The sequence below is a fragment of the Amblyomma maculatum genome, chromosome 9 (genome assembly GCF_055883805.1).
Source record: "Amblyomma maculatum isolate TAMU_Amacu chromosome 9, ASM5588380v1, whole genome shotgun sequence".
In the NCBI taxonomy this organism is placed as follows: Eukaryota; Metazoa; Arthropoda; class Arachnida; order Ixodida; family Ixodidae; genus Amblyomma; species Amblyomma maculatum.
In genome coordinates this window covers 81,709,185-81,736,884 of record NC_139352.1, presented here as the reverse complement: position 1 = coordinate 81,736,884, position 27,700 = coordinate 81,709,185, and the positions used below count along the sequence as shown (strand labels likewise).

At 45.8% G+C, this 27,700-nt stretch overlaps 2 protein-coding genes and 1 pseudogene across 2 annotated transcripts; 1 reads left to right on the top strand and 2 right to left on the bottom strand.

Annotated features, from left to right (window-relative positions):
• Positions 1 to 22: 22 nt before the first annotated feature.
• Positions 23 to 6,151, bottom strand: shtd (anaphase promoting complex subunit 1). Its single transcript, XM_084579245.1, has one exon. The coding sequence runs from the start codon at positions 5,956 to 5,958 to the stop codon at positions 217 to 219; it is 5,742 nt and encodes a 1,913-aa protein (XP_084435371.1). The 5' UTR covers positions 5,959 to 6,151; the 3' UTR covers positions 23 to 216.
• LOC146179581 (zinc finger CCHC-type and RNA-binding motif-containing protein 1-like) lies at positions 6,130 to 20,428 on the top strand. Its single transcript, XM_084579246.1, has 5 exons — positions 6,130 to 6,589; positions 11,041 to 11,260; positions 14,993 to 15,084; positions 17,892 to 17,979; positions 19,779 to 20,428. The coding sequence occupies exons 1-5, from the start codon at positions 6,459 to 6,461 to the stop codon at positions 19,905 to 19,907; spliced, it is 660 nt and encodes a 219-aa protein (XP_084435372.1). The 5' UTR covers positions 6,130 to 6,458; the 3' UTR covers positions 19,908 to 20,428.
• A 1,168-nt stretch (positions 20,429 to 21,596) lies between these two features.
• Positions 21,597 to 23,436, bottom strand: LOC146179580 (uncharacterized; annotated as a pseudogene).
• Between the last annotated feature and the right edge of the window lie 4,264 nt (positions 23,437 to 27,700).

Below are 27,700 nucleotides of genomic sequence, written 5' to 3'. Positions count from 1 at the left end.
CACTACAGTGCTGGCAGTAACCACAAATATACCCTCAATGATGGGACACACTCTACTGAATCTGCTGAAGCAAATACAGAAAAACTTGCCACATCGCTCACTTGTCAAAAATGTCCATTTATTAAATTAACAGGATGAAATTGAAAAAGTTTGGTGTGGTTTTCTCGCTAAAGAAAACACTTTGCCAATTTCGTTGCAATGGTTCTAGCACTTCATTCACAGCAGAGAGCGCATGATCTTGTCAATGTTGGCAGATAGCCATGGATGTGCAACGCAGAGAGCAAGAAAACTTTCAGAACCCCTGTCACTATGCCAAGTATCTGACTGAGGATATGAAATACTGTGCCACACCAGGAATGGTAGTGCTGCCACAGACACTGTTCTATCCTTCAGGTATGCTTTAACAGCCGTGCACAGCTCTTCCTTGGGGACAGAGTCTTCGACAGCCTCCGCGATGCGTGCGCGCAGAGTGAGGGCAAAGGAGGTGTCTATGAGCTGCTGTTTCTGCCCCCTGCAGTGATTGTAATAGGCAAGTGCGATATTAGCCTGCCACAGTGGCAGCGTTGACTGGGTGAAGTCATGGCGTGCTATCTGGAACAAGTCGAAGAGGGTGGACAGCGTGTCTACCCTTTCGCGCATGGTGCATTCTAGGAGTATGGTTCCGAAGGCATGCTGCAGCGCTTGTTCAGAGTCGCCGGAGGCACGAACTCGAAGAAAACACTCCGTAAACTTTGAGATGACAGTGTTTTCCGAAAAACAGGCGGATACTGTCGACCGTGACGACCACCCGCGCAGCAGGTCCTTGATGGCGCTTTGTTCGAGGGCCGTCTTGCAGCCTGTGGGGTCTGTGGAATACGGTAGACAGCCGGCCTTGTGTTTCACGTTCAGTCTTCCGCGTGACGACTTGAGCACGGATTTGAGCTGGCCCCAGTTCTTGTTGCGCTTAAAAACGATTGGCCAGTAGCGGGAATCATTCAGAGCGATGGATTCCAAAAGGTTCAATTCTGGAAGGTGGCAAGGTGCCTTCAACACATATTGGCAGGGGGCGTAGGCACTCGTTTGTTTAAATGAGACGGTTACATGGCAGTAGACAGCATTGCCAGTTACGGTGTCAACTGGCAGCAGGTGGCGCGGCTCAACAGCTAGCACATAAAGGTGCCGGAAGGCTTGCAAATGGTAACGGTTGTCGCTGCTGTGGATGGGGAAACGTGGAAACAGTGAACATAGCAAAGCTGCAATGGCAATGGGACGAGTGCTGAGGGTCAGCTCGGTACCACCGAGGAACAAAAAGCCTAAGGCCATGTGTGTGGCCAGATAAGAACCATAGAGGACGTGGCTGGAGGCCTGAGAGGAGCGCCTCCGGAGGAAGCGGCAGATGCGCATGACTTCGAGGTCACCAGTGCCAGCCATGACAAGAGACAAGCTGAGTATGGCGATAAGAAGACACGTCTCAAGAGCATTTCGTCCTGCCTGCTCGGCCGTTGGCTGCTTCTGCAGGTTCAGAAAATACATGGTATAATGGCGCAGGAGGTCAAATGCCTGCGTGTTGGCAGAGCCAGCAAATTTGAGACCCAAGCAGAGGCAGGCACCTGCCAATATGTTGCAGTAGGTATAGTTCATAGTTTCGTGGTCAAAGTCGATATCTGCGGATGACCTTCGAGACGCGTAAGCAAGCACCACTTTAGGCATGTGGCTCTCAATCCAGGCTTTTGTCGGACACACTTCAGACCATAGAATAAGCCCAGAGGCCAGCGTCCGCAGAATGAGCAAGTCTGGTCGTACCATGTCTAGCAGGCACTGAGTATCTGGGGCAGCCATCCAACTCGCCACTGCCACGTTGCCACTGTTGAAGAACATCATGCCAAGAGCAAGCGTAGCTGCTGGACTAGTGACGTTAACATTGACAGCATTGCCTTCCTTGATCTGGTAGCTGGGAGAGCGGAACCTTTCCCTCTGGTTTCCAGTGGGCCTGACTCGCCCTCCGACCATGTAATGGTGCAACTGGTCAGCCATGCGCAAGTTAGAATGGTGGGACTGAGAGCCTCCCTTTCCAAGCATGATCAGGCCCAAAGCAAGACCAGCAGCCAGTGCGTAACTCTCACGGTCAACGCAATGGTCCATCTCCGGCCCCGGAGGCCGACCAATCTCACCAAGAAGTGTTTCTGCCATTTGGCTGTGGCCAGACTCGGCATAGAGTAGCCCCAGCCCCATGACTGATGCCACACACACCTGCGGGTGAACGTCCAGCTCTGTAGAAGTTGGTGGCAGCAGGGCCTCAACGTGTATGCTCATCAACTTGGTGCTTGCCAGATCCATGGTGCCCCGTTTTGAAGCGGCCAAGCCAAGCAGGAGGCCAATGCTGGTCAGCTCATGGTTCCTCACCATGTAGTCGTGGATAGCAGTGGTACTGAGGGAAGTCAAGTGGCCATTAAGACCAAGACCCAGCAGGAATCCGGCATGCTCAATGGCTGCATCAGCCGCATTGCTGGCTCGAGGCCTGTTGTATGTGATCCAGCTCGAGTCCACATCACTCGCATCAGGGCAGACACGCAGACCAGCCGCCACGCCATTGTGGAACAATGGCCATGTGTTCATGTTGGGAGGCACTTCAATGTGTGACATGTCAACAGTGGTGTTTCGGAGGGGAACTCTTCCTGTAAGGCAGAGCTTTGGAATGGGTAGCGGATCTGTGAGAACAGGCTGGCAGGTGCGCAAAGTCATGATGCCCCTGCCCACTGGAAGGGCCATAGTACGAATGCACAAGCCGTACAGGTGACGCTCCTGTTCTTCCATAAACTCATGGTCACTCACTTCTGGTCTTTGCTGGATGTTGATGCTCACAGGAACAGATGACTGCAGAAAACGACAAGCGTCGGCCACGCGCTGGTCTCTGCTGAACTTCAGCTTGCACATTTCTTGATTGAGAAGCTCAAATCCGCTCTCCTTGTCAGTCAGATTTGATCCCTGTTTATCATGCACCACTGGCAGAGCAAGTTTTGCAAGGCATTTTTTCTCTTTTGGCACTGTCAGCAATGCAAGGTCCTCCCTTCCGACCAAATGACAGGCCGTCGGGCCCCAGCCAAGGGCTGGGCTGTCCTGACACTCCACCATGGCATCCTGAAGAGGTGCGACCACTCCTGAAGGCCATCGGGAAAGCTGGGATGAGTCGATTCCCAACTTCACAAGAAGAGAAACTATCTTCTCTCCCACACTGGTTTCCTTGGAAAATGAAAATTCAAATCTTTCGGCCATTTTTAAAGGCACTGCAGAAATGTCTTGCAAGAGTTCATCACAAGCTGCATCCTCCGCAGGACAGGCAAGCAGTGAATAAAGAAGCACAACTGCCTTGAGAGACTTTGTTGTACCAGGAATATAAAGGAACCGTGATTTCCAATCAGGGTGTGACATCTTGTATGCAATCCACGCAAATATGTTTGGCGGTGACAAAGAAAACCATGGTGGGCTATTTCGCCTACTTTTGGGACTCGATATACTAGACTGGACACTGAGGCTTCCGATTCTTTCAGGAAAATCTTTTATATACAAGTCCTGGTATGAATTCAAGGACAGCTGGTCAGCCAGCCTGTAGAGGAACTCTGCAAAACGAGGCAATGAAGGCCACTCAAGCACGTTCAGCTTTGCATCTTCATAAACAAGATGAAGAGCAGTGAGCACACTATAGGCATACTCCTGTAACGGAGCAGCAGTGCTTGCCAAGGTATCGGCACTTGAAACAAAGAGCGGCATCTTGGGTCCCGGCTTCGGCACACCTCTCAATGCCAATGCCAGAGACCCACCCGACTGCTTCATCAAGTACTCCCAGTCAGTGTTCGACCCTCCTTCACTTGATTTAGATTTTTTCACTGCGACAGGAGTACCAAGGTCAACTTCCATGCTCTCAGTCTGTTGCCACCCGCTGCCAGTAACACAGCCCACCGTGCCCAGAACAAACACCAGAAAAGAATGCATTTCGGTCGAAGCTGTCAAGTCTGTAGGGCCAGGCGCATTGCGAGACATGTACCACTTCATAAGCACCTGCAGACCCAGCTCTTGGGGAAGTACACGAGACAAGGCTTTCAGGCAGCGCTTGACAATCCTGTCTTTGGACATTGCAGGCAGGCTGAGCCGATAGTAGGTTCCAGATGACGATTCCAGCGTGACACGGTTCCTTACAGCGTCCTGCAGGGACACGTGATGTGATGGTGGTCGACGTGCAGAATCTTCACCCAACATCTTTGTATGATGAGAGGAGGGACTCGTAGACGTGGGAGAAATGCTCATGTCTGCCAACACGCCATCACCATCACAACTGTTACCCATGGTGCAGCAATGATGCTGCGGAGGAACAGCACTGGCAGATGTACTACACTCAAAGTCTCTCGGCAGAGCAAACACCAACGATGGCACGTGCACCTTGCACACCCTGCTGGGTCCCGCATAGAGGGTTAGGCTGTGGTTCAGATCAAGTACAAGCAGCATCCCGAGAGATGGCAAGTATTGGACGTCCAGTGCTGGCACTGATTCACATGTACTTAACACAGGCCGTGCACCAGGACTACTTTGTATGAAACTGACAAGCTTGAGCACCTTGAGAAAATGCAAGTGGTAGCAGATGTAGGCGTTCCCTATTATGTCACGTACGACAAAGGCTTTGGACGCTCGCTCCGCAGAAGGCTGCGGCTCACACCAAAGTTGGTCGAGGCAAATGTCAGGCATAGGCGGCTTGCACTCGATCTCGTAAGGGTTGTAGAAAACGTCACTGGTCTGCCTCGCGCTCGAGAAGGCGCTGCTGTCAATGCTCGACTTGAAGGAGGGTGTACCGGTGCACAGCGGTGACTGCGACCTGCTTAAGTACGCCATCTGTCCCAGGGGGGAATGGGCCTGATGTCCGGAGTTGTGCGCTTGACTCAATGATGAGCGGGGCGTGCTGTGCTTCAATCGAGGTGAGCCACCACACGGCGACAAGGAGCGGCCCCGGGACGACGAACCGGGGGTCCGCGATGACAATCCCGCCAGTTGACGCTGGCAGTTCGAGAGAGGGGTGTGGTCAATGCAGCCCGGCACAGTGGTGTTGGCGAACGCATCTTCCTCTGCCGTAGTACGGCGCACTTCCCACACGCTGTGCGCCGTCTGGCTACGGTGAAACATGACCAACAGCGACGGCTCCTCGCAAACGAACACAACCTCGATGTCATCGCTGCATTGAAGATACTCTAACTTGGGTGTGCGGCCAGGCACCTTGGTCTGCGTTACCACAGGCGTCACCTCGTCCAGCGGATGCAGCAAGCTGAACATCACCGATCCTGCAGCGGAATTTTTGGCCTTGGAGCCGGAAGAGCACCGTGAGCGCGTCGCTGTTGGCGCTCGGCGTTCAATTAATAGCCCACACCTCATGGGCCACAGGCGCAATACGGCGAATGGTACGGGCCTCGTGTAGTCACCCCCTGAGCGTGAAAAGCAATGAAGGGTACTGGATTGTTCCTCGAAGAGACACACACAAGGAAGCATCGTGTCTGGCTCCACGTCAACGTTGTCACCGAGATGCCTCGCCTTGTAATCAGACGCGAGAAAGTTGCACCACAGGGTGTCTTGAATCTTTCCGCCAACGTTAAATGTCCGAATAACTCTGCGCACGTCACCGCCGTTGGACTTGCTCCACACCACGGTATCCGTCGATGCGAACAGTTCTTCTTCACCGTCAGAGTCGTCGTCCTGGGACGGGCTCTCGCGGAGCTTCCAGAATGGCGACGTTTTCTTCTGGGCAGCGTCATCATCTCCGTGTTCGCTCACACGCAGGGAGACACCCTGAAGGGCTTCCGAGAGTTCGATGGCATTTGTGTGGCCGACCGAGGCATTGCCGCTGATCCCGTCACTGCGGGGCCGAACGTTGCCGGGATGATGTTTCAAGTACTCGGAGCCGAACGGCACGAACTCCAGGGGCTCCCCCGTGGCAATCATTGCCTCTGTGTCATCCAGACTTGCGTTTGTTTAACTCGGCGGGCACCTTCGAACAGAACTTCGCCACCAAAAAGCGTTGAAGCCAACTGTTTTGAAGTCGGGCGCGCGCATTTGAGCAGCACGTAGGTCGTACGGTTCTTTTTTCTTTCCTACTTCCGCCATGTCCTGCAGTGCAGTGACCGGGGAAATTATATCGACGTCACAACCTATTGCGACGACACATCTCGCGGAATCTCGCTATCTCGTGAACATATCTCAACATAAGTCAACTAGCTCCAAGACAAGACTTGCTTTTGCCATACAAAACCATGGCGTAAAAACTGCCAGAGTTTAGCAGTGAACCGATGCAAACAATCGGAATTAGGGGGTTAATTTGGCCACACATGAGTGTTATATGTTCTGAACTGTTCCAGTTGACCGTTCCCATCTCCGTGACTTGTGCTAGCCTTGCCGTTTTTGTGCGAGGCAACGGTTTTTGAACTGAAACCTGACCGCCCACGATGAATGCAGGTAGTGTTGGTAGTGCGGGGCTCACACCGAGCAAAAGCACTGTGTACGTCAGCAACTTGCCATTCAAACTCACGAACAATGACCTGCATCAGATATTCGAGAAGTACGGCAAAGTTGCCAAGTGAGTACCTGAATTCACTGATCGGCACGGCTCTGAAGTACTGTGGTCCACCCATGGCTACTCACCTTCCGATTCCGAAAAGTAGTAACATGTAGTACAGTCGTGCCTCGTTAATATGTACACTTTGGTTTCCGACCAAAGCTGTCCATAAAGCGAGTCATCTATAATAACGAGTCATGAATAAAAACAAAAAGGATTTTATTGAGAAAAGAGAATTGTAATTAACGACTGCTTTTGTACATAACGGTACGCTCAAAATTTCACAGAACACCGGCAATTTTGAGTGCATTATCCTTGCCATTGTTGTCTTCGAAAAAGTGTAGTGCAGTCTGAAGCGAATCGCTTACCATGGCACCCGTGATGTTGGGCTTTGTGTTGGTCGAACTTTCGAGCACGAACTCCTCACTGGCCGATGAATCAGCGTCTGATTCTCTACTCACCGCCACTTCCAAAATGGCCTCTTCACTGAGCAAAGTAGCCGCTAAGTAGCTGCTTGAGATTCTCCTGAGGCGAGGAAACAGCTGAGCTGTTGATACTAGTCCCTCGCAGCTTGGATTGACTGAGATGGCTTTTGCCGCTTATATTCACAGATTTCTTCGCGCCTGCGTTCAGCTCTATTCTTTTGCGTTTAACTCCCGCCATGCCAAAAGCCAGACTCAAGTTGAGGGTTACAGGCTCTTGATGGTGTGCACTTTTTTTGCCTAGGTAACTTTTCTGCCTTTTCGTTCTTCTGATTCTCATTTTTTGCCTTGTACTGTTTCTGTAAGGAAGCAAGGGAGTCCAGTTGGCAAGCTGCAATGCAGAACATCCCATCTTCTTGGTGCCGTTTTTATGTGTTCCCATAAAACAAACACTGCAAGCTGAAGTATAGTTTAGAACGACGGCTAGCCGACCGCATCGTTGACTCAAAGCAAAGCCGACATATGGACCGCCTAGTGTGCATAGTTTGGCAATTCAGCAGCGCAACAGGGACGAAAACCAGAAGCATGAGAGGGAAGCGTGTCCAGGACGGGACGCCCGGTCCCGGTTGCGTGTTCGTACGTCACCTTTCTTTTGTCGCTCTACTTTGTGAGTGTGTCTTAACTCTCACCGAAAAGCGTTAACGGCTTCATGGAACACACATTGCGCTTTGGGAAAGAAAACTTCAGTTCCCACCGCCACTGTAGGCACTTGTCTTTCTTCCTGTCATTTCTTTCTTACGCTTTTACCGGCCTCTCTGTTCACGTTCAGCAGAATTTATTGTAACCACATGTTGCTGTTTTCTCGACTGCGGCGGCACTTCCGCTGCACGCAGAAATCTCCTGGTTCCCCCCTTTCGGGGTCTTTCTTACGCTGACCATCGGTTTGCTGTCTACGTTCTTCTCCGCTCTAGTGCTCCCCCTCCCTTAGAACGGCGACACACCCGCTTTGGTTCTTTGCAACCCCACAGGACTCATTCAGGCATCCCGCCGTATCTGCTGTCGCGTAGGTTCGCGGGCGGCGCACCCTTCTTTAACTTGCGTTCAGACTCCTCTGCTTTTTTTCCAGCACTGTCCATATTAACGAGACAAAAATACATGAGCCCAAGTGGGGCGCGTGCATTCTTCCCCTGTCCATTGTCCGGACAGCGAGTTTCCATATTAATGAGGCATAAATACATTGAAAAGGTTTCATCCCCAGTAAAACTGTCCATACTTCAGGTCGTCCATATTAACGGGGCACGACTGTATACGCTGTCAGTCCTGTTTCCAACGATAGACTCTGTTCAACGTAACATTCATCATGGCAGTCCGGATCCTTCATTAGTTACTAAACGTGCACCTGTGTCTCTTATCGTGTTTTCCTCAGAAGCAGCGCTGACCTTTTGGTCTTTTCTCGGCGCATTGTAGACATGAGATCACATTTGACCGCGACAAACCCTTTCATAACGTTTTACCACTTGTGGCACAACCACATGGTGTCGTTGCTGCATGTAGAAAGAGCAGTTAAATTGGCCAAATCGCGCAGTGATAAAAAAAACTGTCATTGGCCCAGCTCTTATGCTCGATATGCCCACCGGTCAGCAGGTTCGATCAATAGCAGCGGGGCTAATTGTTCGGTTTTTGACAGATTTGTGACAGCTGGTTTGTGATGTGATCATTGCTTAATATAGCCCCTAATACTTGTGACACACATTTGGACTGATGCAACCAAAGTGGCAGTTTCTGACAAATTCCTTTGTTCTTACTGGTTTCACAGGTTTTTGCTACATATCAATAGCATTTGATCGGTCATCAGCTATCGCTGGCAATCGTGCAAGCTCTTGATGGTGCTCGTCGGACAATGGCAGCATCATGCAGATTCCCCCTCACATCTCTCCCTTTTTAATGTGACTGTATTAAAGGCCCATTCTCCAGAAAATCCAATGTCAGCATTGTGAGAGAAAATTCAAAGCGTGCCTCTGGTAAGTGACATGTCTGGGCACTTATAGGAGGTATTCACTGAGGCCGTACTACCAGATGGTGCGAGCATCGTCCCGCCTCGTCCGCCATGTCGGAGGTCGCCGGTGGCTTCGGTGTGCGTCGGCTCGCCCAGTTTCAGGTTCGCTGTCAGGTGCCCGCTGTATATTGGAAGTGATCCGTAAAGTTTCATCAAGCTGTTAAATACGGGCCCTTTATGCGCATGGAATCTGCAGCGATATTTTGATGCTTCGGGGCATAACACTAGCTGTTCGCTGTTGCAACTAGGCATTCACCCGTGAAACAGCTCGACAGCAAAAGCGGCCGGCTGCCCGTTACGCGAAATACGACTTGCAGCTCGTTAAACCCGTTGTTAGCTGCCACTGAGGCAGAACACATACACATATTGGAGGGACAGCGAGCGCATTAAATGCCCCGATTTCGAAGCTGGCATGGCCGCAAAACGTACATTTCTAGTGGCGGTAGTCGGCAAACTGCCGATGGAAGCTTGCACAGGCGCTGTTCCAGGAGTAAAGCAAATCAATGCAGTTGCTTAATTTGGGTGACAGAAGGCCGAGGAAAAAAGTACTGTCATGCGCTCGCAGTATAAACGGCACACCAGAGAGCATGTTTTACAAATTTAGTATCGGCAAAGTAGCTCTGCTTGAAATACACGTAACCCATGGAACCTAGGTTCGCAACAACGCAATGTGCAACGATAACGCTTGATACAGTTGTAACTTGTCACTTGCAAGTCGGAGAAGATGACAGCGTTAGCTAAGCGAACAGACACGTCGCAATTTGCTCACCTCTAAAAACAGCACCCGGTCATCGACACCCTCATGCACGTGTGGCTCTTGGCCTCGCTCGCTTGCCAAAAATTAAAACACTTTCATGGCTTAATACATTTTAATTTCTTCACCTGTCACAAAACTTTAAACCGCACTTCACAAGGCAAGCACCAATATCGGTGAATCCAACGTGAAGCAGTGGTCTTGTAGTACACGGCACACCTCGAAGAAGTTACCGTGGTCGTACGAGCCGATGTTTCCACAAAGTCGAGACCATCGTTTTTCTTGTTCTACGAAGTCCACGTGTGTATCCACTCGCTCGCATGATTTTCGCTGGCACACGCAGAAGTTCCGTCAACATGCGAAAGGCGTACCCCACGGATCACAATGAGTTGAATACTGTGGCTGGGTGCGGCGCCCACACACACGACCACGCGCATGGCAAATGCTGCACCGGCCGCTAGTGCACCTAGCGGATGACGTCACGTGCATACCTCCTATTGGTTGGTGGTTTGTATGAACCGGGTTAAGTGGAAAAATATGGGAGAGGCCTTCGCCCTGCAGTGGGTATAATCAGGCTGATGATGATGATGATGATGATGATGATGATATCATAAGGCCACACAACATGACCAAGTTAGCATGAGCTACCAACTCGGATAGCTCCTTTTGGATGGGTGAGTGAGGTAGAAATCAAACCCTCTGGGACCCTTTGATCCAGAGTCAGACATGCAGCACCTAGGCCTGAGAGGCACGTTCATCACTTGATTAAAACGAGGTTTATATCTATGTAGAGTGATTCATCTAGTGTGGTAGACTGCATGATAATGAGTGTGTATAAAATAATACAGGCAGCAATTAAGGGGTCAGTGATTAAGCGAGATAGAGAAAGCACTTTATTTGCACCCGTCAGAGAGCATGGATGATTGGGTGAGACGCAGCTCCCCCTTTCACCGTCTTCTCCCCCCTAGACGTCGGCCGGAATCAGTTGGCTTCCGGCGGCGGCCTGGGCTTGACGGATGACTTGCTTCTGGATTTGTTCTTCCTGGCTGTGAAGGGAGGATTCCCATGACTCTTTATTTCCATGTATCCTGTTTAGCGCTGGGCAAGCCCAGTGATTAAGCGAGAAATAGCAAAGTGCTCGTACAAGAATGAGGATCCACAAGGGGAGCCGCATACGAAAGCCATTTACACTGTAACAGCTGCTCTGACATAACCTTGGCATCTTATGTTGGCTACGCAGGGTAACAGTCATGAAGGATAAGCAGACTTGGAAGAGTAAAGGAGTGGCATTCGTGCTGTTTATGGACAGCGAATCGGCCAACAAGTGTGCGAGTGCACTGAACCAGCAGCAGCTCATGGGACGCACCCTTCGGGCAAGCATCGCAAAGTACAACGGTCGGGCACCTGAGTTCATTCGTCGCAAAGAGTACAAAGACAAATCAAGATGCTTTGAGTGCGGTGTAAGTAAAAATAAACCAAGTTCAAGCAGTAAAGCCATTTTGTGACTCGAAAAAACATATGCTAGGCAAAATAACCATCAAGATATTCAAGATTTGAAGTTTCCTTTAGTGAATATTTGTATTGGCTTATTGTTTTATTATGTTCATGTGCTTATGTCAGTCTTAGTGTTACTTCCTGTTTTGAAGTCTGCACCAGCGGATGATCTTGTTGGCATCAAAATCTTCTTGTGCTATCCACTTTCCACTTCACTGCAGAAGATTGTTTGGGCGTAACATTGGCCATCGCTCAAAGATGACGTCATTTTGGACTCCATCTTCAAAGAGCTGGCATACTTGCTGCCGTTTGATGACGTACGTGTTCCTGTCATTTTGCTAGATGCAGACCTGCATTCTAGCACTATATGGCATTTTACTAGCCTTTAGCCTTCACCATCTAAATCATTTCGATGGCATTTAGCCTTAGGTGATCAAGTCTCTGATTAGGTTTATTTAGGTCCATACATTTTTTGTTCAAATCTGATTCTTGTACACAAAAGCTTTGTTATGGTTAGGTTCAATCAAAGTTTGAGGTAAAAGGCCGCCTGCCAGAAAATAGTCATTAATTATCTGAGTTCATTACTGAAATCATTACTGAAATTAAACTCATTCTATAATAATTTTTATTAAGTTCTCATAAATTTATTGCCAGTGGCAATAGGTAAGTATGGTTATGGTTTACTTGAAGGTGAATTCCTGTAGTAGCTGTTCAAACCAATCCTCGAGAACACGTGTGGATTATTGGTATGTAGTCTCTGGTAGCTAGTTTTCATGCTTTGGCAACCACTGCCTTTATGCTTTTGGGCATTAAAACTAGTTGTTGCAATGTTCACAAAATACTTTGCAGTTTTATAATGCATGCAGAGGTCTGACAGATGTGGCATGAACGTAAACATTTTTTTTTTTATAATTCTGCAAATGCAGATGGTCATGTATTCCATGAAATACTGAGTAGAATTAGCCAAAAATGAGCATGAGTCAACATACTTTATGTAAATGATCTCTCATGGATTGATTGTGAAAACAAGGCTTTTCAAGTTCTATATTATTACCATAGCCTCCTTTATACTCTCTGTGCCTGTCAACGCGCCGCGCAAACAATACAGCGGCATTGTTGGGTAAAGTTGCGCTGCGTTGCCACTCCCGTCGCTGAGGGCGCCATTGACGTAGATGTCGAGGTGCACGCAGAACAATTTCGGTATCAGCTGTTACTTTCAATGATTCAGAACGTCATACAATCGTTTTATTTTTTTTTTTTTTACTTGAAAAACAAAGAAGACAAATATACGCTTTGCATCTTTCTGTTTCACTCATTCCAAAGTAATCGCCAATATAGGCAAAGCTTGTGTTTTTATTTCATCACAGAATTGCACAGTTAGCAAAACAAAAAATACTGTGCTGTAGCGCACTGGTAACATACCACACAGACGAGCTAACCAGGGAGGAACTTAGCACCGCAGTCCAGAAAATACACGTGCACATTTAATATTATTATTACCTTACTGACGCGTAATAAACACATTTTCTGGTGCTGTCATTATTTTTCACAGGCCTCAATGCAGTTGAGTACGTGTTTTGGGGTTTCCAATGCTAGAGAGGGACACAGCGATTTAGTTGACAAGGGAAACTAATACACGCTTTGCACAATTCGGTTTAACTCACTTAAAAGTAGTTATCTTCACAATAGGTAAAGCTCGTGTTTGTATTTTATCACAAAATTTCGTAATTAGCGTATACCACGAAAAAAAAAATAACTGCACAGGAGCACATCTAACACACTATGCAGACGAGCTAAGCAGGAAAGCAATTAGCATTTCAGTCCAGAAAGCACACGTGCACATCTAACATTATTATTGCAGTATTGACGCATAATAAACACAGTTTTTGCACTATTTTTCACAAACCTCAAAGCAAGCTGAACACTATGCAGCGATCGACGTAAGGATAAAGCAAAGCTGGCACTTACCAGTTGGTGCAGTGCTGTATTATTGCAACACCCGAAGGCAGAGAAAAGTAGTAGCATGACCTTGTACACTGCAAAACTGTCCACGAAACAGCGAGAAAGTGACAGGGCGACAGCACATAGCTATCCGGACTGCTTTGCAACACAGCGCACCCGGCACTCGCCTGGCAAGGATGACCCTACGTCGCTGTCGCCATCTCTCGGAGCCAGCGGCGTAACTTCTCAACGGAGGAGGAGCGGGGACGACGGCCGTGGAGCGCAGTTGCCAGGCACAGAGAGTATAAAGGAGGCTATGCAATTACAAATGAGCTTCTGGCCCTTTTTTATTTTTTTCTTTGTTAAATATTATGTGATGATCTGAATCTTTCCATTGTTGCCAGGGGCTCAAAAGAAACATTTTCACAGAGGGCTGTATGTTTGAGGATGTGGTATTGAACAGAAAATTAATGATAACTAAGTTCTTAGTAGGCATTTTTTTTTTTTTGCGTATCATTGAGGTATAACTGCAAGCGTAGCACTTGAGAACATGCACAGTAGAGGTTTTGGCACTTAAAGTTTTTTTCTCAGTCCAGCTACCCTTATTTAGTGGTACCCGGAACAGTTCTCAGATAGATGCAAACTATGTTGGGATAGGGCAGATCTGGTACATATGATATGGATGTGTCCAGAAATCGAAGATACAAATAAGGAGACAAAAAGAGGGGAATTTTGGGAGACTCTACAGTTGAGCTTACACCCTAAAACTCAACTAAGTCTAATCCAACTGGCCGAAGATGCCCGGGTCCAAGGACTCCAGGCCGCCGTCTAGGTGGATAGGCTGACACTTATCCTGTATCTGTTAGATATGAAAGTTTTACCACCACCACCACCACCACTTGGTTACTGAACTTAACCTATGAACATGTGAGAAGGAAGGTTTTCCAAGAACACGAGTAATATTTTCTCATCTCCATAAGTCAAACAGCAGACTTATTGGAAGGTTTAGCTCGATCTCCAGCACAAGAGTTCAGAGTCAATCTTGGGGACAGTAGTATTTGCAAGCGCCACTGTGCTTCACTTAGTGTTCATTGGTCTGATGTTAGCTTTGCGCTGCCTCAGCCTTTTTGTAAAGTTCTTCTCACATGCGTACAAAGCAGAGAACTCATAGCATGGAGTTTTATGCCCATATCATTGGGTCTTTTCTGTAGGATGACTTTCTAAGGAAGCTTGGCTTCTGCCCGATTATCAAAAACAGCATCCGCCTTTTTTTTTTTTTTTTTTTTTTTTTTTTTTTTTTTGTAGCACGAAGCTGCATCTTTTCAAGTCTAAGGGGCGGTCTCCCAAGACAGCAATTTGCTGGGAGACAGGGGGTCTCCTAAGGCACAGTGAAAGTGGGAGCACGCATCACTCAAGGCACATGTAGACTATCTCAATTTCTTGCGCAAAAGCAGTGCGGAGGCAAATTTATTGCTTCCATTCCGCAGTCCATTCTCTGAAGTGTTCACATCATCCCTTTATATTTATGTGAGGCGGTCTTTTGCATAATGTGGTAGATTGCAACTCTTATGCTAATGAGTGCATGCAACCTGAAACTAAAGTCAAAACCAAAATGTTAGTGCGCACCTAATTCTCATTTGACCTAACTACATTAAATGGCCGTCAGTTCCCCAGAATTTGGCAGAACATGAAACTCTGGAGTCGGAATGCACTAGTCATAGTCCATTTATTTATTTGCCATTGCTCTTGTCTTGCAGGAGGAAGGTCACCTTAGCTACCGCTGTCCCCGTAACTCCTTTGGTGAGCGAGAGGCACCGCAAAAGAAGAAAAAAAGGAGAAAAGCACAGCAGTAAGAATTCCTGTTGTTGCCTGAAAGTGTGAAAAGTTCACGTGTTGTGTGCCAGCATATGTTTATTGCAAACAAGTCATATCATTGTTTGACCTGTCAGTTCTTGATCCAGCTTACTCAGTGACCTTTGGATGTCATTGTCATGCTGTGAATGTTGTAATAGGTCATTAAATTGAGAAAAAATTAAATTTAACCTGTCACGGAACAACAAGTTGTATGGAACGGTAGTGGACAACATGACTGTTCTGCAAAGCCATTATTTGCTCCTAGGAGACACACGTTACAAAAGCCGCGGATGATGCTTTCGCATTTCTGTGAATTGTGAGTTACTTGCACAGCTAAACTATCAGTGCATCGCCGGACCCTCATTGCCAAGTTGAGCCAAACCGGTGACAGTAGGAAACTACCATAAACACCTCTCGGGAATTTTCATAATGGTGTTTTGTGTGACGCCACCAAATGTCAATAGTCGGGAAAGTACACATGGCTTTATGGAAGGCATATTTTTCGTGGAGGAACGTACATTCAGACTGTAGCATAGAATGCTAAGTGGTTGGCCTAGGGACACTGAATGCCGCTCCTTCCAAACTAATAGAGAGTGCATGAAGTCATATTTAAGGTTCCTCCTCTGTTCTTGAAGCAAGTCCGTGTTTGACATCTTGAACACTTGTCTCTGAAGTTCTCCTTTGGCCTCTGGGCATGTCTATAAGCTGTAGCGACGAAGCTGAAACCCGTGCAGTTCTTGATATCCTTTTCATCTTTTCCATTCTTTTTGGCCTTTATGCATGAGCGCTGAAGACATGACCATTCTGGATAAAAATATGACTTTTTAGGAATGGCCGTGGGTGCTAGCTAAGTTGGTTTTTGGTATGCAAGGGCACAAGCACTGCCTTTGTTAAGGCCCATAGCTTTCTGCAGTGAAATATTTTAAATTCCGCATATTGAGAACAAAGAATCTGTAAATCCTGTTGGAAGCATCAAATCGCACTTCAGAATACAGCTCGTGTCGTAGTAAGAAGTATAGTGTTGGTACAACGAGTAGAGAATAGTGTTTGGTGCAACGATGACCGCCACCGCTGCTGCATGGGATGCTGCATGCATTAATGCTCTATCTCATCACTTGCTTGCAGCACTGTGGAAACTATGAGCCTTGTTCAGCCATTCATGACGGATCGTTAAGCTTGATCCTCCATGCCGCTTCATCTGCGGATGAGGCCATAAAAGAGTATAAATAGGTCCTGTCTATATGCCAAACCTTGAAAGAGCATTCATCAGTTTCAGACTAAGCATTTAAGTAATCTTACGCGCAGTTTGTCACATTTGCGCTATTAGTTCTTTGTATGCAAACAAAGCCGCGTTGGCAACTTCAGTCTTGTGGCGCCATCTAGTTTTCTTAACAGCAACCATTTATCACCGAACCGATATTACTGAGATGAGATGAGAGGGGTTGAGATGAGGACAAATGAACACTGGATGCACCATTTATGTCAAATGACCAAACCAAAAGCTCGGTAACAATGGCAAGTTGACTGCGAAACGAGACGGCCTGTTTCGAAGCCTGCCACCGCGTTGAAAACATGATTTCAGCATACACAAGAGTAGCGAATGCTAAACTTCGGAATTAGCATGCATAAATCGAGCATATGTTAAGGTTTGATTAGAAATGATGTTTTGCGAATGCACGCTTTAAAACATTTCGTCCTGTGCGATTTATGGCGACATTATACTGCCACTACACCCCGTAACGACAAACTGTCGCCTCTGCACTCATCGCAGCTTTGATAGTGCTGCAACGAATACTGAGATAGAGTAGCGATATCGAAGGTATGGCTTCACTTGATTGTGGTGCATGCATCTTCTCTGTCGGTGTACCGTTGGTGCATTTCTTTGCATGTATTACGAATGAACTAACCTGACAAGTGCTACTCAAAGTATCTTTCTAGTACCGCGATCTTACGTGCCTTTCTTACCACCGTGGTGACCTGCCAGTCCAGATCCGCGTTCTTGCATGTCTGTACTTCTTCATCCATGTCTGATTCACACAGTTCTTTCTTTGCATCTGCTATGAACCAACTTGCCTGACAAGTTGGGCTGAAGTACCTTTAATGTAGCCATTTAAATAATGTTCGCCTATCCGCTCCCTCTATGTTTTAGTGCTTTGTTCGCATTTTATTTGTAGGTTTTCAGCTATGGTTGGCCTAGACAGTTCATTGTAATCTTACTAATATGTACTTAAATTTTTCTCCTGAATTTTCAAGCTTCTGCACTGTATTCTTGTAAATAAGTTTAAATAGTCATTTTTGTCATTATTATAGATGCTGGTAACGTTAGCATAAATAAAAATAAAGAATGTAGCTGCTAATGCATAATCTATATCCATGTTTTTTCACGGAATCACGTGAAGCTAGAGGCCTCAGATATGGTGTTATGCATCTTGAACATTAAAATTAAGCTTGCTCTGTCCGCCTGCATTTTTGTGCCAAATTGCAGCATTGAGTCAGAGTTCCCCTTTTAATTATTTTTCCTGACACCCACTAATAAGTGAGTAGGTATTGCTTTTGTATATGTTTTCTTCTTCGATTTGGATAGCGAATGCAAATGCTCTACGCTAAGGTTTATGCAAGCGTATTTAGTACTTCTTAGAGGACACTTGGTGCATGTAGTCTCACTGTTAAGAAATGGCATTTCATTTGCGCCCACAACAGCTGGAAAAGTTAGTTGCCCCTTTTGAAATATTCATAGCTAATAAGTGCCTAGGTTTGTAGTGTACGAATCCCATTATTTTGTTTCCTTTTTTTTTTTTCCAGGCCTAAGGATCAGGAGGCGGAAGCCACAGACAGCGAGTATGATGAAGATCCTGCCCTGGAGTCGCTTCATGCAGCAATTAAGTATGAGGTAAGGTGGGGGGAAAGGGAGTGGCAGGTTGTGTTTGCAAACAAGGGCACTGTGCCTTGTAAGCAGTGGCTGTTAGATCTTGCTGTTCTCCACCTTCAATTTCTGTTACACCTTCCTCATTTATGTTATTCTTTATTTACTTTTTTCATTTACGAGAATAATGTGCATTTGTGCAGTGTGGCATCCAATTGCCTCGTCGATGTATTTTTCATTTCAAGGATGAAGTAGTCAGTCTTTTCTAAAAGTTTATAGTCCAGTGCATCATTGAAATGAATGGCAGTATGGATTGTGAACTTCAGCAACAGGTGGTGCATTTGTGCAGTTAGTGGCACCCGTGCGAAATGGAAATTTGAAATGTAATTGAACCAGTGATTCACCGACTCAGACACTATGGCCCTGTCGCGGGGGCTCGGTGGTTAGGGCGCTTGTTTGCCGGACCCAAGAATGTGGGACTGAATCCCGGCCACGGCGACCACTTATGGATGGAAGCGAAAAATAAGTCGCCCGTATGCTGTGCAATGGTGCACATTAAAGAACCCCTAATAGCTTGAGTCGCTTTGGGACATTAAATCCCATAAACCAAGCCAAACCATTCGGGCACTATGTAATATGCAGCAGCTCAAAAGGACAGGACAGAAAGTGAATGGCACACGGGATTGGCTGACAACTGATTCATTTATACTGCCAGCCATAAGTATGTAAAAGGAAAGGGAAAAAATGAATAAGTATGCGCTACGTACAAGCAAATGCTAAATTTATAGCTGCTGTGACCATCAAGCAGATAGTCTGTTGAGTTGACGCAGCAGCATTAAACTCTATAGAGGTGTTGAAGGTCTTTTAGCTGCAGCAGTGTCCGTCCACTGTTGATTGCATTGAGCTCGCAACTACTTGTTGGCTAGACTTTTAAGCTGTACAGTTACGGTAAGTTGTTTGGCCCATAAAAGTAACCTATCTCTTAAGATTGCAGAAAATGCTATGCTCACTAGAATGCTGCAGCTGGAACTTCCTTTGTTGCCAAAATTTTGCAAATAAACCCAGCAACAGCCCGTGCAGTTACAATGCGTCTATACTCTTGAAGGCGGAGCTTAAGTGTTCCTGCTGTTCCTAAAGACGAGTATGTAGTAGCAGAATTTTAAAACCAATTATGTGCTTTCCTTTTTTCAACAACGCTTAGAGAAAAAAATTATAACTCAGATAAATTTGGTTTATTGTTCTATGCTGGTTGCTCTTTATCGGTAGGCCTACAGCATTAAACTTAAATTACTTTAGTTCAAGACTACAGAATGCAGCAGGGGCCACTTGCATTCTAATACAGAAAGCAAAAATGGGTGGAGTGGAGTTTTCTGAATGAAACGTTCCCCTTTTCTTAAGGCCCTCATTTCAGTGAAAGCAAAGCACCAAACACTCTCCCATCCTTTGTTGTCATTGTGCATGAAAGAGCTAAAAAGTCATTTAATTACTAGCCACAACACTTATCCTCCTGGAGGTCTCTCCTTATATGCTCAGCATCATTTGTTACGGTAGTTACATTTTTTATATGAACTTTGTTTTGAGAAAGATATTTTGTAGGATGCACTCATGAAAAGGCAGCTGTGGGATAACAACTAAGATCTTATTAGTCTGAGTAATCTGTTTACTGTCACTTTACTTACACATGCTAGATCATAAGGGAAGTGAGTAAGCTAGAAAGCAACTAGATTATACTGGTTCCCAATACAATTTGGTTTCTGTGGATGAGATTTGAAAGTTTATTGGGCCATGAGTAACGAAAATAACACTCCTCTTTTCTTTATCAACAGCAACAACAGCGTGACCAGGAATCTAGCAGTAGCCAAGCTGGGACCAAGTCCGACTCGGCTAGCCGACGTCGCATTCGCCAGAGTGCTTATTTCAGTGATGAGGAGGAATTTGACGAAGGAAATGGTTGATTCAGCAATTTATTTGGTATGAATGTTTATCATATGTTCATCTCGGTGTAGATAACCATGAGCGTCGCATTTCATTTTATTGCCGCTGTTGTGGCTACTCACTCATACTGAGCTAGTTTAGGTGTGAGGAAAGTAGGTTCAATTTTTAAGTTGAAGACAAAAACCTTCCGAACTATTTATAAGTCTGCTTTTGCATCCCTTTGCAATAAAACTATCTCGTCTTGCTGTCCGTGTATGTGTTTTGCATCTTTTCTTAATTAAAAGGTCTGTGCATTTCATGGGCATGGCAGCTTACGAAATAATTCAGTGGAGGAAATTAAAAACAATAAAACATAATAGAAATATAGTGCTGTTTAAAGCAGTTCGATTGTGCAGAAATGTCTCGTATAAGCTGTTAACCAAATTTTCTTACATTTGTTTAGATCGCATCTTTGGCTTTGCCGCATTTTTTTGCTGCTTGGAAGCCAGATGTACTGTAGCATTGTTTTCACACCGTGAAATAAAGTTCTTGCAAAATTTCATTTCTGTTGCCGTGTTTATTGCCAACTGCCCTAGGCATTGATGCAATACAGATTTTAGACTTTGTTAGATGATGCATACATGGAGTGGATTTCAGGCTGCATTCTGAAATCTATGAAGAATTCTGTCTCTACAAGTTTAGTAATGCAGCGTGTTCTACTTTATTAATTGACGTGAAACAAACTATTCTCCATGCCCATAAGCAAAGTACCCCAGCCACTGAACCCAATTTTTGTAGATCAGAAATTGTGCGAGTGGTCCTTCGAAACTTAATTATTCTTCGTCGCAAACGGCTTATTTTGCAAAGAGCCTGCAGTGCACACCAGGCACGATGTTGCATAAAACATGCTTAAGCAGATGTGATTTGCACTGTGCTGGTGCGTCTTTCTCATTTAGTTTCGCTTCCTGCGCTCATCAGTCTTCACAATGGTTTTAATGGTTAGCGCTCTGCATGAAAGCAGCTTCAATAACCGATACACAGGGCTCCGTCTTTATCTGCCGGAGTTGTGAAAGGTTCTCCTGTGCAAACTACTGCACTGTTTGGGCTCAAACCCCGACCACATGGTAGCCTACGACAGTCTACGTTTTTTGATATGCTGTGGCTAAAGGTACTTCGGACGGACCCAATCAATGGTCTTAAAGGTACGTTCGACGGACCCGGTGCGTTTTTCTTCGGGATACGTCGGACGGATCCGGGAAATATTTTTCAGAGGTACGGCAGACGTATCCCTGGGGATATATTCACAATCACCGAAAAGTACTTCTAAAACGAATACGAGCGGTACCTCGTCACAGTCTGACCCCGCGTCACTTTCCTCTGTGTCAGTATCTGTACGCATTCGTTTCTCGTACTCCATCTAAAAAATAAAAAAAGTTCTCCTTACTTAAAAATATGGTGCAAACTTACCTTCGACGCGGCAATCTCTGGTGTATGGTGGTGAGGCTGCAGCGGTGCGACCACACACTCTGCCTCGGTTACAGGGGCCATCTTTTATATTCGATGCGCGCCTGGCTAATTGAAATTCTAAAGTGTTGTAGCAGCAGTCGTAGTAGTTCCTTCAAGAAGAGATTATATATATATATACCTTTTTCTTTGCAAGGGAGAGACGACAGCGACGACGGTGCCGCTTATTACCGTGTTAACACCTTCGTGTGTGCACTTTGAATAATAATGTAACGCTGATTACAGCGGCCGCCGGCACAGCGGCGTTAAGTAACGAGACAGGTTTTCACTGGTTAATTCCTTTATTTTTTCGCACTGAATGGCACTTGTGGGCGCCGCATGCTCGTGCTGCTTGTGACAGCTGCTTCTTGATCCGCTTGTCCCAAGGCCAACAATTCTTTTGCGTGCTCGTCTGCCTCTGCCTTGGTTCTGTAGAGTTGCACAAATCGGCCGTGGCGCGTGAGGCTATTAGTGGTAGTTTTAATTTTGTCGTCGGTGGTAACGCAGATACGGGCCCTCGTTCGTGCCACGCATAACGCGATGACCAGCCACGCTGTCGGTGTCGCTGTGCACCACTAGTTCAGTGTCCACTTGAAAGAAAGCTGCAACGTCTTGGAACTTGTTTTTGCTGCCCGGATTGTCTTTGTTGGATTTGGTCACCACTAGAATGCCATAGCCCACGCTGGGTTGTGCGCTTTGCACAACCATAGAACCAATTCCGCAGCGGAAATAGTCGCTATCCATGGGGTCTAGGTATTTAATGCGGGAAATTTTGTTGGGGTGTACGCGCATGGTCTTATCAATTGTCGGCTCGTGTGCTGAGGACTGTGTGCGACAGGTTGGTTGTCATAAATCCCACGTCTTGAGGTTAACGGGTAGTGTAGAGCGCGTGTAAAATTCGTTACTGTCGTCGTACGAATGCCCCATGCGAAGCCAGGCGTTTTGGAAAGTGTGCTCATAGTTTATTATTTTATTATCGGCGTCCTTACGTGGCTCTTAAACGGAAACTGGTTTACAAATTTTGTAAAGCAGGGGCTGGTGTCACACACGTCAATAAAGTCGTAGGCAAAATTGTGTCTGGGTGCACCCATGCTCGTGCACACGTCTGTACTGTCATCGCCTTCGCTTTCCTCCATGCCTGGCTTAATATTGAGCCCCCAGTAGCTTTTTGCGATTACCAGTCACGCTGCGTGTTATGCGACACATACCCGTATCCATGTGCATGTTCAGACCAGTGCTAGCAATGCCGTAAACCAACATATCCGAGTTCCCGGTTGTACTACAGACGAACCAGTTTTCCACGGGGTATGCAGGTCGTGTGGAGTTACTTTTACAGTGCATTTTACCACTCTAGTGCGATCCGGAAGGTTGTCAAAATTAGCTTTGGGCAAATACAAGTACGGGCGATCCACTGGTAAACGCGACAAACTCGTCAGCATGGCAGAAAAAGTTTTCTCCAAGTTGTATTTGAGCTCGATTTTTAACATTGCGTAGCCCCAGGTTGTGACAATTTTACCGTCGTGGAACACCGTGACCACCCCATGGTCTCGAGGAACTCGGAGAATTTGCGTAATGAGCTCGGGCGCATAATCAGAATCACCTCCAACTCCGGCTCCTCTCTGCTGCTGCTGATTTGGCGCCGCCGCGGGTTCTCCTCCGGCCATGGAGCTTGTTGGGAGACTACCGAATACGTCTCGTTGGATTTCCTCGTACGAACGGTAGGGTCTGGATTGTTTAAGAAAATGTGCATCGTCTTGTTTTTCTGAATGACGTTTTCGTCCGCTTGACATTTCATAGATGGGCCATCCCAAAATCTTTTCTTCCAGCACTTTTAGTGCCTAAACCTACGGTGCCTAAAGCAGAATGCCAGTTGCCTGTGCTTTTAAAATCGTTCAAGAATGCCGCTGCAGAGGTCTTGTCTGCTACAAAGACGTCCTCGTTGTTGCGGGCGCGGTCGTAGTCCAAGTCGTGCTCCCGGGCTATGCAGTCGTGTTGGTCCACGGGTTCCCCGTTGTCTGCTGAGTTGCCAGGTCCGAGGTAGCGATGCCCTGGGAAGAGAAGAGGCATCTGCGAAAGAAATATACACAGATCGTAGCGGCACCTACAACAACAGCTGCTGCAGGTCTCCACCCCCCCCTGTAACGTCTCTATTTCTTACCGGTCCTAACCTAACCTCTAACCTAACCTAACCTAAGCAACACGTACATGTTGTGTCGTGTGTGTTTACCCTAACCTAACCTCACCTAACCTAAGCAACACGTACACGTCATGTTGTGTGTGTTGACCTAACCCAACCTAGCCTAGCCTAGCCTAACCCAACCCTTAGGGTGAACCAGACAGTTGGACGAGTTCCACAGGCTGGAGATGTATGTGTTGCTTCTTGTGTTCGTGGTCGCTGCATGTTTACATCTGAGTCATTTTGTCCTCAAGTCAGCAAACAGACAGCGAGATTTCCTGTAGTCATGCAGTCTGTGTAGTGGTATAGGTCACTGCAGTGGACTGGGACTAAAGACAAGCTATGATAACTGCCCCGGTTTGAGTAGGCACTTGAGCTGCAGAAGGAATGGGGAGAGGAAAATGGGATTGCGCTGGTAAATGGAACTACATGAGCCAAACGCTGGACCACTTTTCTTGGGAATAATTGTACTCTATAATTTTCATGCTTGAAGGTGGACATGCTCAAACCAAAATGCAGGGTAATCTAAAGAGACATGTGAGCATGTTTAATTCAGTTGCGTGCCGTCGTAGAGCTTAATGGTGTTTTTTTTTAGTGGCAGTAAAGCGAGTCTGCTGTTTCAGCTGCAATGCAGACATGGACCTTAATTGGCATGGCCATGCTTTATTCTGGGTTACGGTTTCTCCCTGACACAGCTGTGAAGAACAAGAATATCGTATCCCTCGCTGTGGGTGCAACCAGCAACCTGGCGATAGGGCACGGAGGTGTCAGTTCCACCGACACAACCCCTCTCTACATCGGTGGTGTGCCGGATCCCAGCAGGACGTGGGCTGTCACACACAAGACCAGTACGTGGGCTGCGTTCGCTACCTGCAGATTAACGGCAAACTTCAGATCAGAGCATGGCCGAGAGCACCATTTATGGGAATGTCCAGCTCAATTCCTGCCCCACCATCTAAGGCCCCACGCACATGGTTCAGTGCAGAACTAGTGTAATGCATCTGCATGACACACCCTTCCCTGGCCCTGCACTGCTTAAACTCGATCGGCAATTTCATTAGGCACTTTTGCAAATGCAGGAATCGGCTTATTTATGCTGCAAATTTGAAATCCTGCAGTTGGCTCAAATCGAATCTGAGACAAGAACATATATTAGTGACAGAAATTGTGCTACATCTGAATATTTCTAGAGAGAGGATTGGCAACATTTATATTTTAAAGAATTGAATAAAGATTAGTTTGTTCAAATCTGGTACTGATCTGTCTCAATAAAAATGGCACATAAAAATGGCACTTTTTGGATCTCAGTGTCATCTTTAATTCGGCAGCCATCAAAATGGTGGATGGAACGTCTGCTGTGAACTTGCATATTGCGAGTTTGTGGCAAAAAGACCCTTGAATTGTGGTGCCACAGTCTGTCTTTTTGTTTCTCTTATAGTGAACTATACATCTGAATGTAGCCTGACGGGAAGTGGCGCACAGTACCATCTACCAGGACATAAAAATTGGACATAAATTGACGATACGTGTACAATGTCATCATGGCTCACAGTCGGGCCACTTTATGCTGGCTTGCGCAAGTAATTTTATAATTACTTATAATTTTAATTACAATATTTCTTGTTATATACCTCAAATGCTAGTAAGATTGACATGTGTTCTTGAAATACCACAATTTTCAACCCCTGACTGAATTATAAGAAGGTCCTTCGAAAACGGTTGTCCAATTAGTTCAGTTCAGTTCAGTCGTGTCCAACTCTTCGGGACCCTATGGACCATATCACGCCACGCTTTTCACTCTCTCACTATTAAGAACTCTGTATATTGAAAGCAAGCATGCCTAATGTCAACCACAGAATGAATAGTTTGTGAAATAAATGACCGCAGATGGCATACTATCTGAAGTGCCCATCACTGTTATAAAGCTGCTTGGAAGCAAGACCTTAAACATGCCAGGAGTAGGCTAAGTGCCGGCAATTTTTGCTTTCCTTCGAATGTGATATATGGAGTGCACTAATGCACTCTATACATCAATAGAATTTAAGCTATGAAAGCAAAATAAGAAAGTGGTGAAATACAGAACTTTGAACAAATATCAGTACTACTATACAAAGTGCACATTGAGTCCAGAGAAGAAGGCAAACAGCATAACAGACACACTACAAGGAGTGGGAACTATTATTTGATGTGATAAACAAGCTGGTATCATCAGCAAATTGGTCATCAAAAAAGCTTATCAATACTGACAATGTCATTCACAAAGACGTCAAACAGGCATGGTCCTAATATGCTGCCTTGAAGAGTGCCACACAGTATTTCCTTGAATTATGACGGATTACCATTGATTACTAAGCAATGCATGCACATTGCAAGATAAGTTTTAAGAGTGAGTGAGGTAAAGCTCAAATACCATACTGATTTGCCTCATCGAGAAGAACACCATGATTGTGGCTGTCAAACGTTTTACTATAGTCTACAAACACCCCAGCATCAGTTTGTTTGCCTCTATGTTTCTTGGTATTATTCCCTTTTGTATCGGAAGGGCAGACTAACTAGCTAATCCTTCTCTGAACTCATGCTGGCGTTCGGAAAGAAGTTTGTATTTTGAAAAAAATTAGGGTCCAGCCAGGGCAGATTGACTTCTTCAAAACTTTAAAATAAAATTACTTTGAAATTAATTTTAACTTTGAAATTAGGCATTCAGGCAGGAAAGACGTAGTGTCGGTTGGTAATTGGTGGCATCATTTTTGTTGCAATCCTTGACTAACACTGCTGCATATTTCATGCTGAGCTGGAAACAACCTGTCTGCAAAGCAATGTTATAAATTAAAGGTGCCCAAGGGTAGGGCAGATCACACCAATAGCATATTTGGCAGGTCAAATGTGGACGTCATTGTCAAATCTTTTACTGTTTTTTTAGTGATATAGTTATGTTGAATAGTTACAGTATATTCACTGGTGTCATAAAAACACTCGCAAACATTGTGATAAAGGAATGCTGATGTTTCACAAGGAGCACCATTGTTAGTCATAGTGCTGAAATAATGCACACTAAACAGCTCTGAAAAAGCGCCTTTGGTAAGAAGTTCACTGAGGACGGTCATCTACAACTGATTAGGCATAGCCGTGTGCAGAGCATTTACAATCTTTTATACCTAATTAGGGCGAGATATTGACGCATCCAGAAACAGCTGTTGAAAGTAGTGCACCTTAGCTTTCCTCAGCTCCAATATAAGTTGGTTGCAGCTTCCCGAATTTAATTCCCAGTCATTTTTAAATAGAACTTTCCCCCTAACGCTTTTGGGCATGCTAATATGAAGGAGCATGATTTAATGATGGTAGTTACATGAGAACATAAGGAAAATTATCATTTAAACTGTGTCCATTACAGTTGTATTAAATATTATCATTGGACCTCTTGCTTAGTTTAAAGCTGTGCATTTTCAAGATATCTGCATGGGTTGCACATGTTTTTTCTAATTTTTGGAATACGCTTTCAGAAGCTATTTTAAAACTTATTTGTAAGCTTTTCAGAAAGATTAGAAGATGACGAACAATACACATGCTACCAGGGCAATTCATCCAAGCATGCAGTTACTGGGAAAAGTAGCTTCTGGTAGCAACATGTGCTAAGACCAGGGGCGGCTGGGATCAGAGCTAGTTGAATGGAACCAGCAGCTACAGGAAATGGGCCAATAAACCACTTGAGCTGGGACCATTAAGACCCCATTTGGACATTGCCACCTGGGATGCCAGTACAAGATTTCTTTATCTTTGCTGCTTATAACATATTTCGTTTTAAAGCATGCATAGTAGTGTTGAGCTAAGCTATGGCAAATACAACATATATATATATATATATATATGTTGGTACTTTCTGCAAAAACCAGATGCTCCAGTCACTTTAATATGATGCCATTCCTAAACTCATCAAGGCCTATGAGAATACACTTTAAAAAACTAACTTCGAACAAGAAGGTTTGCTGTGCATGCAGCCAGTTGGCCGCACGTGCCGGCGGCGGAAGGTTTAAAGTAGATGAAGTACGTAGTTGAATTGACATACACTGTTGTTTAAAACCAATATGAAACAATTTTGAAACCCTGGTCTCAATCATTTGAGATGCACATTCAAATAAATTATGAAGAAAATTAACC

Coding starts and splice junctions, on each gene's coding strand:
- LOC146179581 (XM_084579246.1), top strand. CDS start 6,459: ATGAATGCAGGTAGTGTTGGTAGTGCGGGGCTCACACCGAGCAAAAGC. Junction 6,590..11,040: donor AAGTACGGCAAAGTTGCCAA/GTGAGTACCTGA, acceptor TTGGCTACGCAG/GGTAACAGTCATGAAGGATA. Junction 15,085..17,891: donor AAAAGGAGAAAAGCACAGCA/GTAAGAATTCCT, acceptor TTTTTTTTCCAG/GCCTAAGGATCAGGAGGCGG.
- shtd (XM_084579245.1), bottom strand. CDS start 5,958: ATGATTGCCACGGGGGAGCCCCTGGAGTTCGTGCCGTTCGGCTCCGAG.